This window comes from Simochromis diagramma, unplaced genomic scaffold (assembly GCF_900408965.1).
Source record: "Simochromis diagramma unplaced genomic scaffold, fSimDia1.1 OVJJ01000072.1, whole genome shotgun sequence".
NCBI classification, from domain to species: Eukaryota; Metazoa; Chordata; class Actinopteri; order Cichliformes; family Cichlidae; genus Simochromis; species Simochromis diagramma.
This window is the reverse complement of record NW_024387143.1, coordinates 45515-60417: the sequence shown is the minus strand read 5'-3', so window position 1 is coordinate 60417 and position 14903 is coordinate 45515. Positions and strand designations below refer to the sequence as shown.

General features: G+C 40.9%; 1 protein-coding gene across 1 annotated transcript; it reads right to left on the bottom strand.

The window, feature by feature from the left end:
* Positions 1 to 9500: 9500 nt before the first annotated feature.
* LOC120743554 lies at positions 9501 to 12807 on the bottom strand. The gene is made up of 4 exons (XM_040047213.1): positions 11283 to 12807; positions 10961 to 11116; positions 10055 to 10147; positions 9501 to 9862 (listed from the first exon to the last, which is right to left on the bottom strand). The coding sequence occupies exons 1-4, from the start codon at positions 11388 to 11390 to the stop codon at positions 9551 to 9553; spliced, it is 669 nt and encodes a 222-aa protein (XP_039903147.1). The 5' UTR covers positions 11391 to 12807; the 3' UTR covers positions 9501 to 9550.
* Between the last annotated feature and the right edge of the window lie 2096 nt (positions 12808 to 14903).

The window sequence follows — 14903 nt, the reverse complement described above, 5'->3', positions numbered from 1 at the left end:
CACGACATTTTTATCTTCTGCTCCATCCATGGCGCAGCAACTTGAACGAGTGCGTTCAGTGTGTCTGTTCGTGCCGCTTTGGTTTGACCTTCCTGAGTGCTCCGCCGCTCTGATAGGAGGGACTTTCCTTAATAAGGTTAACTGTGATTGGATGTTTATATGGGCAAGATGGCGCCTGTGTTTGGCTTCGCCGCCTGTGCCGCTAATTATTATGTCTATTTTTATGCTTAAGGACAACAGATGGAAATTAGCCCTTGGCTATAATCTGGTATGTTTACATTCATGTAATTTTTTCTTTACATTTATGTTCATTAACATGCACTGTCCTAAATAAATAAATAAATAGTACGGCTCGCTGGTATAGTTTTATACTGGCCGCTATTGTCGCTTGCAATATTATTTTTACCGTTTTGTGTCTTGATTTTATCTCTGCCACCAATATTTATAATCGGGGCACGCTGTTGTATATTAAAGACTCAATGGAGAGCTACTTTGACAGCTGGGACAGATACAGGAAGTTTTTCTCTCCACCTTTTGTGTGTTCTTCACCTGAGTGCATGTTACCGTACATATTGGTGGGATTCAACACGAAGACAAAAAGGAGGGGAACCAGGGCCGGTGTCCAAGTGCGACTGAGGTACCGAAGATTAGCTTCTTGGATGTGGGAAGATTCCCGGTGCCTACGACTAATTCAGCTACTGTCACCTGGTGCTGATGCTACACTTCAGTTCCAAGCCCGGAATCAATGGTCTGATGGCTGCATGCTCACCTTGCGTCTGTCGTCCGACCACCGTTTTAATGGCAGAGGTGATGTACTACCAGTGTTGGGAAGGTTACTTTTAAAATGTATTCCATTACAGATTACAGATTACATGCCCCAAAATGTATTCTGTAACGTATTCCGTTACTCAATGAGAGTAACGTATTCTGAATACTTTGGATTACTTAATATATTATCATGCTGTTTACAACTACCTGAATGTACTATTGCTGTGATTTATTATTGTTACTGAAGGTCCGCGGCTCCGAACCGTAGTAAAGGGACCTCTGGCTAATACGTTGGGTTCGTGTAGGGCTCGTAGCTGAAAACTAGCTTTACTTTGTTGTCTGGGTCAACTCTGTTAGCGAGAGACAGAGAGAGGCGTTAAAAGGCTGCTCCAACGGAACTTATTGTTTCGGAGGAAAACACGAACACGGCGTACAGTCAAGTCATAACAGCTTACTTACCCCGCCGAGCAGACACTGGATGATCTAGATCGCACTAAGCAGACGGATTTAAACGCAAAGGTGAGTAGGGTTGCCAATTCTCTGAAAAATAAATAAGGGACACCTCGTGGCCAGGGCCGGGCGACCCAGTTGTCTTCACCCTTCCCAGTGTGGTAGCTCTTTTTTTTTGTGTGTGAAATTATTTTTTAACCATTTGACTTGAATTTGATTTAAGCAGATGCATATTCTTTGTGATATGACCATATGGGAAACAAATGATCATTTAGCCATTTATTTTTAGCTCAAAATGACAACATTAACACAGTAAAACACGTCTCTTTCTTAAACACAAGCCTGTCATGCTTAACTTTTGAGAATATAAGTAAATCTTTCTTTAAAAGAACTCTGTCCTGCTTAACTTAAAATTATATAAAATAATAGAAAGCAATAGAACAAAAAATATTCTTGTAACTGTGCACATAGAGTGCATTTAGTACAATTGGCTTCAGTTGAGTATTTCAGCTTTTCTAATGCTAATCAGCTGCTCCTGTTTGTAAACCCGCTTGTTCCCATGATTACGCATCTTAACTCATCATCATTATTCATCTATGTATTACTTTTATGTATTAGTGATCTATTTGTTGTAATCATCTATCCTTGCAGTTGTTTATTACACAAAATAAATTATATTATCACACTTCTGGCCACATAGCGCTGATATTCACTGCACATGCCCATATTAACCTTAACCAGAGGGTTTAAAAAAACAAACCAGTGTTTAGAATAGAATAGAATAGAATTCAACTTTATTGTCATTGCACATGCACAGGTACAGGGCAACGAAATGCAGTTTGCATCCATCCAGAAGTGCTTTAGTGATATAGATATATTACAATAAATATTAGCAATTCTGTAAATATATTACAGAAATGGGTCTATTATGGTATGTTATAATGTACACGGTATGAAGTATGTTGTGAATATTCTATAACTATAGGTATGTACAGGCTGTAGTGAGTACAAGCTATGTACAGGCTATGAACAGGATATAAATATGAAAAACTATACAGAATATGAAATAAATAACTTTACAGAATCTGAGATATACAGCTATACAGAAATGGGAACTATGCAAGTTGTAAACAGTTGTAGGATTAAAAATTATCGAATGTACAGAATGATTATTTACACAGAGCTATACAGTAGTGCGGTTAAGATAAGTGAGGGTGTGGATAATTCTACAGAGGCTATATAAAGTGCTAGTGGTTGTGAGTGGTGGTTCAGTCCATGTTTTTTTTTTTTTTTTTTTTTTTTTTTTTTTTTTTTTTTTAAATGACATCAGAAACAGCAGTATGCGACATTACGTGATGGCAGAGCTTCAGTTCATCCTTTGTCATTTTTTTTTTTTTTTTTTTTTTTTTTAAATAAATAGGACAGGGGGAATGAATGAGAGAAAGAGGGGGAGAGAAAGACGCCAAGGGTGAGGTATACACCCTGATGGTAATTTGGACTCCGTGTATCGTGCCCACCCCCAAGATCCTATATGTATGTGTAATGAGAGTGTGAGTAATGTGAGTGTCTAAGTTGTGGGATAAAATTGAGGCACAGGCAGCCAGATAGGGAACAGAGGGGGGGTAGCCTCCCCTGCACCCTGGTGACATACCCCTACTCCAAGGCCCTGCATGTGTGGGTGGTTGTGGTGGAGCGGGAAGAGGGAGGCAACTGGAGATGGGGAGGGAAGGAAGGGAGGGGCAGTTGACCCCTCCCTGGGGCCAGCTCCCCCGCTGACCCCAGTAGGCACTCCCATACTCCGCGACCCGCCAGGGAAAGGGGGCCCAGGCCCATCCAGACCGGGACCCAGCGCAGCAGCGCCCCCCGGCCCCACAGAGCCCGGGACAGTCCACCCAACCCCACCACAGAGAAAACTGCACCCACCCCACCATCCACTCATCTTCCAGACTACATGAGACAATAGACGCCCAAACACGTAAACGTCGGTGAAAAAGACGGAGCAGCACGGCTGTGCAGCGTGTGATCTGGACACAAGCGATGGAGGCACAACTTGTAGAACTTTGGAAAGCTCATCCGAGCCTTTTCGATGTGGCCTCACAAAATTATCACGACCACAACAACCGTGAAAATAGTTGGATTTACACTGCTGCTCAATCACAGCTGCCTGATCAATGTTTTTCATTAGCAATTTAGCAAAGTTGATGGTGGTGGTGTGTCTGTGTGAGTGAAAGACAGAGAGAGAGCGACAGATTTTCTGTTATAACCTTCATTTTATGGAGGCACAGTGTGAGCACTCAGGTCGCATCAGAGCATCGGGCGGTATAGTGTGAGACCTGCATCGTGATCTACCAACTTCTAACCCCTATGAGTCAATCGCGCAGTTTGAGCAGGAGCTGAATAACGTGACTGAAAAAATTGCACAGTGTCTGCCCAGCTTTAGGTTTACTGTCGTCCGAGACTTGCACCGCAGTGTCGGCGTTTGTTTCCCTGTTGGCCATGCTTCTTGTTGTGGTCATCTGTTGTGTGCTGTCAGCTCATTGGTCACAAAGCAGGAGAGGGGCTGGGAATTATGTTTTCAAACAAAGCGTTAATTCCATAAACATTTATAGACTACTTTTGATTCTCACTGTATTACGGGACAAAGTGCGTCCCTTATTGGCTCAATACAGGACGTGTATTTTGTTTCTAAATACAGGACGATTCCGTTTTTTAAGGGACGGTTGGCAACCCTAACGGTGAGTAATGCTATAATGCTAGCTACCAAGCTACCGAGTTATTTGGCTGCTAGCTACAGTGGCTTCCTAACATCAGGGAACACGTGAATGGCTCTAATACTATTGAATATTCCAAATATTGGATATAACTTAGTTTTATATTTTTAGTTTTTATCTTTTATGTGCATCATTAAATTTATATTAAGCAGCCCAGTAAGGCAGTACACACAAGGATTATTTGCCTTGTTTTAGAAATGTCAGAACCACCATAAGTGTACGTATCTGAACTTTTTTACAAAGTGGCTTTTTATGAATTCAGGTTTTCACCGTTTCTAATCAATAGTTTATTTAAGTTTCCCAAGTTTAGCTTAGAAATGATTTATTATTGTAATTTAATAATTGTTTGTTTTTAGGATTCTTCTTCTAATCTTGCCCGTACTGCAACTGCCCTTCTTAACAAGGAGCGACAGGAACTGACTTTTCTTAAGGAGAAATAGGAGTGGGAAAAGGTGAGAATTGAAGAACTGGAAGGAGAGAGATTTCCTCCAAAGTCAGCTGCCATCCCTTAGATATATGAAACTAGACTTGTTCCATGAGCATTATTTTTATTTTACAGTCTACAGATAAACATCAGATAATTTATAAATCCCAGTGAAGTTCCCTTATTGTCCCCAAAAGGCTGATTCTGTTCACCTGGACGTCGCGTTTTCAGTGGGAGAAACGTTTCGTCATCATCCAAGTGACTTCTTCAGTCTCAGCTGACTGCAGGTTTCCGACCTTATAAACAATGACTAAAACTAACACCACTGAATGAACAATGGCCTGTGAGCTCAGTTCATTATTCATTAATATGCAAATTCTCATGACCATTGATCAACAACCACTGATCGATGGCCATGAGCACCATTCAGGGAGAGTTGGGGAATGGCTGCAATCATAGCATTGTTCAATTCAATTCAATTCAATTTTATTTATATAGCGCTAAATCACAAAAAAAGTCGCCTCAAGGCGCTTCATAGATACAGAGAAAAACCCAACAATCATATGAGCCCCTATGAGCAGCACTTTGGTGACAGTGGGAAGGAAAAACTCCCTTTTAACAGGAAGAAACCTCCAACAGAACCAGGCTCAGGGAGGGGCGGGGCCATCTGCTGCGACTGGTTGGGGTGAGAGAAGGAAGACAGGATAAAGACATGCTGTGGAAGAGAGACAGAGGTTAATAACAGATATGATTCAATGCAGAGAGGTCTGTTAACACATACTGAGTGAGAAAGGTGACTGGAAAAGAAAAACTCAATGCATCATGGGAATCCCCGGCAGCCTACGTCTATTGCAGCATAACTAAGGGAAGATTCAGGGTCACCTGGTCCAGCCCTAACTATATGCTTTAGCAAAAAGGAAAGTTTGAAGCCTAATCTTAAAAGTAGAGATAGTGTCTGTCTCCTGAATCCAAACTGGAAGCTGGTTCCACAGAAGAGGGGCCTGAAAACTGAAGGCTCTGCCTCCCATTCTACTTTTAGAATAGAACAGAATAAACCTTTATTATGCCATGGATGAGAAATTTTGGTGTTACAGAGCTCTTACAGCAAGGGAAAATAAAATATAAAAGGAAGACACAGAGTGGTAAGCAACCAAAGTTAGTATATACTAGAGATGGCACAATACCACTTTTTAATGTCCGATTCATAAATTTGGATATCTGCGATACCGATATGAATCCAATATAGCGTATTTTGTAATCAATAAAACTGTTTTTTATAAATATCTTGCTGCATTTTGTAGAAGTTCACACTTAAGTTTAAAAAAACAAGAGACTGAAGCTATTCTGTTGTACCTGTATGCAAAAAATACACTGCACCCAAAACATCTTATAGTTCAGCAACACTGATCAATCTAATAAATTTAACTGATCATTGATCAGTTTCATGTTTGAAGTAATAAGAGGAGAGGGAGGGGGAGAGAATGAGAGAAGTAGATGCAACTGCCAGCAAAGACAGAATAACTCCAGCTTTGTGTCTATTTTTTAATTCTAGCTGAAGTCCAGGACAGTCCACAGTCCACCTCAGTATGGAGCTCCGATGGCCAGTCCAGCTGTGGCTCAATATCTCAGTTTTTAAGCTTAACGTGGAAATACTCTGCAAACATTCAGGGATGAACTTACACACTTGCTTTACTTCTCTGGGATAGTTTTCGCCGAGATGAAATGTCGCGAGGCTCCAAATGCTCCGACAGACGCCGACAGGTCTCGCAGACAACAGCCGCTCTATCACGTGACACATACTGCGCCGATGCGCCGAGCTGGGTTACGCCAAGTAGAGCGTTTTGTGAGGTGATTTTGTGATACTTCGGATCGGATTACATTTTTTATTTCTCTCTGATATCCGATCCAGTAATTTAGGTCAGTATCGGACCGATGACGATAAGTAATATCGGATCGGTCCATCTCTAGTTTCTAATAACATGATCAGACCGACTCTGTGGAAGAGTTAAAGATCTACGACATCAGTATGTGAAGTAAGTGTGACCTACACACACTTTCAGCAGCGAGCTTCCAGTACAAGTCTACGCTCAGAGGCCTGCTATTACTGTAGGTTAGTACTTGCAGTTACTGCTCTTGCAGTACTGTACACTATACTATAACGTTGCATAAATCTGGAGTGCATATGCTGCAAATACACTACACTCAAAAAAATAATTCATTGGATGAACTTAATTTCATCTTGCCACCTATATTCCATCTAAACAAATCATGTTATATCAATCCATCTTAATTGTGTTGTTTCAACACTAAATATGTTTGTAAGTGTTCAAGGTTCAAGGTTCAAGGTTCTTTATTTGTCACATGCATAGTTATACAAGTATAACACACAGTGAAATGTAGCCTGACACGCTCCTCGACATCTGCAAAAATTGGGGGGGGGGGGGGGGGGGGGTAGAGGAAGAACATTATATATATATATACAGACATATAGTATACACACTGGGTGAATGTGCAGTAGTAGCAGCAAGCAGGTGAATTCTGTACATTAATATGAATAGACATCTGACTATTTTACAGGATAGACAATATAAACATATTTAAAATTAAAGGAATTGAAATGTACATTGTGCCTTGGTTTAGTGTCTGGAAGAGTCCTGACTCAGTCAATTATAGATGATGTGAGAGGGCGGGTGTGTGTGTTTAGGGCACGGATGGCTTGGGGATAGAAGCTCCTCTTGAGTCTCTCTGTCCTTGCCCGGAAGATGCGGAACCTTCTACCAGATTGCAGAAGTTGGAACAGTTTGTTGCTAGGATGGGACGGGTCCTTCAGTATCTGCGCTGCTCTAGTCCGGCATCTCCTGGTGTAGGTGTCCTGAAGCGGGGGGAGAGCAATCCTGCAGCAGCGTTCTGCTGTACGGATCACTCTCTGGAGAGCTTTTTGGTCCTTCACACAGCTGTTCCCAAACCACGATGTCATGTTCTGTGTGAGGATGCTCTCCACAGCGCCTGTATAGAAAATCCTGAGGATCTTTGGAGAGACCCTGAACTTCCTCAGTTGTCGTAGGTGATACAGGCGCTGCCTAGCCTTTTTGGTCTGGACCTGAATGTGGGCAGCCCATGTCAGGTCTGAGGAGATGTGGACACCAAGATACTTGAAGGACTGCACCCTCTCCACTGGAGCTCCATTGATGATGATGGGCTTGTAGTCTCTGTGCTGACCCCTTCTGAAGTCCACCACCAGCTCCTTGGTCTTGCTGACGTTCAGCTGGAGGTGGTTGTCCTGGCACCACGATGCCAGATTCTTCACTTCATCCATGTAGGCCGCCTCATCGTTGTTGGAGATGGCACCCAACACCACTGTGTCGTCAGCAAACTTCACAATGGTGTTGGAGCCATGGGTGGCCACACAGTCTGAAGTGTAGAGGGAGTAGAGCAGTGGCGAGAGGACACATCCCTGAGGTGCTCCTGTGTTGATGGTGATGCTGTTGGAGAAGCACCTGCCCACCCTCACCACCTGAGTTCTGCCAGTGAGGAAGTCCAACACCCTCTCACACAGACGGCTGTTAAGTCCCAGATCCCTCAGCTTTGTGAACAGTCTGCAGGGCACTATTGTGTTAAACGCTGAACTGTAATCAACAAACAGCATTCGCACATAGTTACCCTGTTTCTTGTCCACGTGGCTGAGAGTGGTGTGTAGGACGTGGGCGATGGCATCCTCTGTGGATCTGTTGGATCTGTAGGCGAACTGCAGCGGATCTGTGGTGTCTGGGATGGAGGAGGAGATGATGTTCTTCAGCAGCCTCTCAAACACCTTCATTACTACCGAGGTCAGTGCAACTGGCCGGTAATCGTTCAGGGATGAGGGTTTGCTGTTCTTGGGCACAGGGATGATGGTGGATCTTTTGAAGCATGTGGGGACCACAGACTTCGCCAGGGACTCGTTGAAGATGTAAGTGAACACACCTGCTAGCTGGTCAGCACAGCAGCGCAGCAGAGTGTAACATAATTTAAACATTAACATTAACATTAACAAACATTAACAAACATTAACATTCAGTTAATTTGATTTTTATTCAGTTAACATGTTTGTAGCAAGTTAGTCTAATTAAATTAATTTAAATTCATGTTATATTGTTTAAACACTTTGGCACATCAAAAGTCAGTCTTGTTACATGAACTAGTAAAATATTTGTTTGTTACACCAATGTTAATCTTGTTGAATGAACAAATGTAATTTATGTCTGTAGTACTTACACCAATCATGTTTCAGTTAGTGTTTGTATTGCTTATGTAAACATTTAAATTAAATTAATGAAACATACATAAATGATAACTTGCAAAACCATCTCTTTTATTTTGCTTGAACATTCTTAAAATAGTTGGCAGGATCCCAGTTCAGCCTAGCTTTCTCCCCTTTAACCATCTCATACTAAGACCACAGAACTTCCAGATCAAGACATGCTGACTGAAAGAAAAAAAATACAATAAAATAACCCTAACCCTAATAATAAAAATGAAATAAGTCTGTTGAATAGTTTGCAGACAAAAAAATATTATCCCCAAAGCAACTTTGGTAAAATGTAGTAAAATATACATTGCAAACAACAATATGAATTTTAACACAATTTAAAGCTCAGACATAACATTCAACATTACTATGTTGCTTGCATACATTAGTCCATTTAATCAGGCTGTATCCATTAATAGTGACTTTATGCTATTTAACGTGTGGAGAAAACATTCAATTTTGAGTATAACTGCTCCACTCAAACAATTTGTGAAAACCAGTGTGCATTTGCCTTTGTAACAATTGCCATCTGGCAAAAATCAGTGTTTACACTTCAAGTGTATAAGACTTTAAGTTATGAACGAACAATCTTTGTATAATAGCCACAGAGCAAACCACATAGTTTATATGAACATTTTATAACTTACAATTTTAAACTTTAAAACAGTAAACACATATTTGCATTGCAGAAACCTTGAAAAAAATAAAAATATCTGGCTCATGCTTTTTATTTGTTTTGGTTTCTAATGTCTCTGTAAAGCACTTTGAATCACCTTGTTGTTGAATTGTGCTATACAAATAAATTTGCCTTGCCTTGCCTTGCCTTGCCTGAGTCTGTTTCAAGCTCATTCACCCCATTAGTTTGTTTTTTAGGAACTGTGCCTTGGATGACAACCTCTGTCCATCCAGCTTCATGATAATCTTTTGTAAGACTTCAAAAGTGCATTGGAGCTCCGGTGGGTAGCTTAGGTTCAGACAGTATATCAGTCCAAATAACAGAGCACAAGCAATTGCAATGCTCCTCAAACCAGTGAGAACCTCCACGCCTTCAATCAGGACACCGATGTTCTCTGGGTCATCTCCAGGCTCCGCACCCTCCTGATGTATGACATACACTCCCATCACAGTTTGTTCCATGGCTTCAGTGTTGGCCTCAGTGTTCTGTGACGTAAAATATAATAATACATTTGTTTGAGTCTAGATATGAAAAAAAAGGAATTCAACAAAACAAGGACCAATTGCAATATCTTTTATTCACACGTGGTGTCACATTTTACCATTTCATATATCGAAATTACCCATAACTCCTGGAGCAAATTACATAACACAGAACAACTTGTGAATGTAACTGACCTTATATTCCTTCACAAGTTTCTCATGGTCTTCATTCAGGTAGACACACAAGGACTTCAGGATGCATGCTCGTCTTGTATGTATTGTGTCATCCTAAGAAAAAACGGAATCCATAATGACAATATTTAGCTTTTAGGCAGCAGTTTGAAAAAGGAATACTTAGTTTGGAAGAGTCCAAAAGGCCACATGGTAAATAGACTGGTTCTTATATAGCGTTTTTCTACTCGGAGCACTCAAAGCTGCCTTTATACAACAATTCATTCACCCAATCACTTTTTCTAAACTGTTTAAATAGCCTGTATTTATATAGCACTTTACTGGTCCCTAAGGACCCCAAAGCACTTTACATATCCAGTCATCCACACATTCACACACTGGTGATGCTACATTGTAGCCACAGCCACCCTGGGGCGCACTGACAGAGGCGAGGCTGCCGGACACTGGCGCCACCGGGTTTAGTGCTTACTGTCTAACATTCATACACATTCACACTCCGATGAATGCATCGGTGAGCAACTTGGGGTTAGTATCTTGCCCAAGGATATTTGGCATGCAGACTGGAGGAGCTTGGGACCAAACCGCCAAGCTTCTGGTTAGTAGCTGACCTGCTCTACCACCTGAGCTACAGCCACCTCGAAACATCTGTCTAAACCAAATCAGACACAAAATGAAGCAACTAAACACTAATGTTTTTTTTTGTGTGTGTGTGTGTTTTTTTTTTCATTTTGATCAAAATTAACCATACGATTTTATCAATTACTTATTAATATAAGACTGATGCTTATATAATTTGTATAAAATATGAAAACCTCTTAGGACTTTTGCCTACCATATGTATAGATATCTTTGCTCATAAAATTGCCAGATTATGGGCATAAAAAGTTCTTAAGCACAGATCTAACCCACCTTGGAGATGGCCACCATGATGTGTCTCATTTTTCTGCCAGCCACCCCACCTTTGCCTCGAAAGAGCTCCATCATGCGTGGAGTGTACAAGTCTAGCTCATAAAAGAATCTAGATAGCAGCGGTACTGTCGATATGCGCAGGAATTCCTTGTCAATCTGAAAAACATGAACAATGCACTTACAATATGCACCAGAGGAAGGACATACCAGGAATTATTAGCTGTTTTATCACTATGTTATGTCAATATTAGTGAAGCAAGAAATAACTGGTCAACCATAAACACACTCTTGCGACATAAAGCTAGACATATAGGACATGCACCTCTTTCTCGGTGAACAGAGCTGGCCATCTGCTTTTAAAATCTGCAATGAAGGGCTGTCCTTGAATAACTTCTTGCCTTCTGTACGAAAAAGTCTTCTGCATTTTCATTGTCACTATATTGTCATTGTTTCTCTTCTGAACCTCTGAAAGCAGTGCAATTCTCTCTTTTTCCAGGCTGTCAGTGGTTTCTCCTTTTGGATACTGCGGACAGTAATTGACTTCTGCTCTTCTAGGCTTTTTCACATTCAATGCTGCCTGACTTTTGTCTTGGGCCTTGTTCTTTAGTGAATTTACCAACACCTTCGTGATGTATTTCTGGGGAGAGAAATTAATTAAAACAAAGTTATTACTCTGACAAATTTGTGTTAATATCTACATACTGTGAAATGTGAAGACTGTTATGGTGCGTACACACCGAACGCGATAGATGCGACCAGAGCTTCAGGTTTACATGTAAAGTCAATGGAGGAGCACGATGAAGCGCGACTGGGGGTCCAGCTAAACTTCGGAAGCAGATTTGCATTGAGAAAACGCTTTTCTGCCTAATTCACACGACTGACGCCTTTGAAGCGCGAAGTAAAATACGCGCTGCAGTTTGTGTGGTGCATTTTGTGCATTCGCGCTTATCACGTCTACCGCTCGAGCTGGTAAAATCTGCAGGACAGCAGCTCCTCAAACTCGGCAAGGGACAGAAGGTGGTACAGCTGAAAGCGGCCGTCATCCAGACGCAGCTTCTGGAGCAAGTGGTGAAACTCACCAAACTGCTCACGCTTGTGGAAGACCTGATGGACCCAGGTACCGTGAGGACGTCCTTTACGCACTGCTCTGCTCTCCACAGCAAATGGAGAAGGGAGACTCTTTCTTCAAACGCTAGATTGACAGCTGCCATTTTAATAACATACCGTCTGGCACTACTTCCTCCCAGATCTCTTCTTCATACGCGTGAAAATTGCATATCTTAAAGCTCGACCAGTTCATGCTGGACGCGCTTCGAGGTGCAAATGTGCACACGATCAGCTAGGGGCGTCTATCGCGTTCGGTGTGAACGCACCGTTAGTCAGCCTTAATGCAGAGCACCAGAGAAACTATAACCCGAACAATTATCCACCTTCTGAATTCGAAAACTAAGTGAATATATTACAAAAAAAGAAAATGCACATGCAATTCTTGTGACAGATTTTATCTTACTCCTTGTTATTAACTCCCCTAAACGCTGGTTTAGTTGAATTAAACCTTTCATCAATCCAGTTAATGCGGTTGCCCGCGACTAAACTCCACTGACAAAAACAGGAATTTTAGATAGAGCATCATAAAACACTCATAAAATCACCCAAACCATGTCGGTCAGTCTTACCACTACTACCAACAATAACCAACTCCGGTTAAGCAGAAAGTAACCTGTCATTCACGGAGCTATATGCGAAGACGTTACGGCTCTACGCGGCTTTCCCGCTCTTCAAAGTTAGCTAACTCCAGAGAAGAAAAACAGTCCTACCCACGCAGATAACCATGAAACACACCTCATTCAAAATTGACAGAAACAAAAAAAAAAACGAACTTACCAAAATAACCTCATCAGTTTTTGCTCTGTTGCAACAATTAGCGACTCCGGTTAAGTTTTTAAAAAAAAATCAAATTCACCGACTTACATTTGAAAAATGTTTGGGTCTACAACCTCCCTGCTATATATAAAACTCCTCTAAATCTCCACACTACACAGGTAAAAATTTTTAACTACTAGTATTTATCTCTCACACCACTAACCTAAATAAATATATCAAGAAATATTACTTACCTCACTATCAGGTATGCCAAAGAAGTAACTCCACGTGCACTCCTTAACTTCTCAACGGACCTTTCCGCATCCGGTGGGCGTGGAGCATGCGCAATACATGACGCTATCAGAGCCGTTGGTTTGATGGACCTCATTCTCATTGGATTGCCATGAACGAATTTAACTCATCAAAGTTTTCTTTGATTTATATTCAACAAAAAAGAATCATTTAATGAGCATAAAAATGATTTCTTCATGTGATGTAAACATATTACTACTTTGTTAATCAAACACATGCCCTAGTTGATTTTTTTGAGTGTACTGGACATTGTGGACGTCCACAGTCACACTTCAAGCATAATGCACTTTTTATATGTACAGACGTGTGCAGGTATATGTGTGTGTATATGTATAACAATGTATATTTAGTGTGTACGTGTCTGTACTTATAGATACTTAGATATTTGTTACTTACATAGTAATAGTGATGGTAGAATAGTTACATTTACGTCTTGCATATTTCCAAAACCCTCTGTCATAGTCACATGTGTGCTACTGTTGTATAAAGTGTATTAATTATTTGGTATTTGTTTGTATTTGTTTGTATTTTTCTTCTGCTATTGTTACGGGTCCCAGATGTGAAGACCACAATAACAAAAAGAATACAAATCTGTAAAAATAAAGGTAGAGTCTCAGAGAAAGAATCACAGGAGCACTCGTGTCTTTTCCCGAATTGCATCTCTTATTTCAGATCAACAAATATAATTTACATCCAGTGCTTTCACTTGTCAGATATGCTCAATAACTGTAAAAGGTAAATAAAAGGCATTTGGCAAATATATGCATCTATGGTCATTACATTTCTCCAGTTTACACTGTTAATCACACTATTCCTTCACTCATTTACATCAGCAGTGCAGATAGCATATAATGCCTTAAACGTCTTATTGCTCTTTCTCACATATAGGGCAAACTCAAAATAGCTTATCCACAAATCTGATATAAGTGCATAAATCTTACTAGATTAGACAAAACACACCTGGATGTATTACTTTGCAATGTAACAACATAAATGTACATTCATTCTTAGCTTACCGTATTTTCACGACCATAAGGCGCACTGTGCTAAAAGGCGCAGTCTCAGTTATGTGTGCCCTTACTGTATTTAACACACACATAAGGCGCACTGGACCATAGGGCGCATACAAGTACCGTATGCGTATTTAAAAATAAAGCGGGAGCAAACCTGAATTCGGTACCTTACTCACATTTCTATTGCCGGTAATCGTCATCATCAACAACACACAAGCATACAAGTGTGCGTATTTAAAAATAACGCAGGAGCAAAACTGAGTTTGGTACTCACATTTTTATTACCAATAATCGTCATCATCAACAACACACAAGCATACAAGTGTGCATATTTAAAAATAAAGCAGGAGCAAAACTGAGTTTGGTACTCACATTTTTATTACCAATAATCGTCATCATCAACAACACACAAGCATACAAGTGTGCGTATTTAAAAATAAAGCAGGAGCAAAACAAAGTTTGGTACTCACATTTTTATCATCAATCAAACCCATCGAAGTCCTCATCCTGTGTTTGAATTGAACAGCTGCGCTAAATCTCCATCAAACATGCCAGGTTCACTGTCTTCACCGTCAGAGTCACTTTCCGTGCCGTGCGGCTCCTCGGAAACGATGCCGGCTTTTGCGAAAGCTCGAACAACAGTGCCAGCAGACATGTTAGCCCAAGCATCTACAATCCATTGGCAAATTGTGGCGTAACTCGCCCGGCGCTGCCTTCCACTCTTGGTGAAACTGTGATCTCCACCGGTCATACAT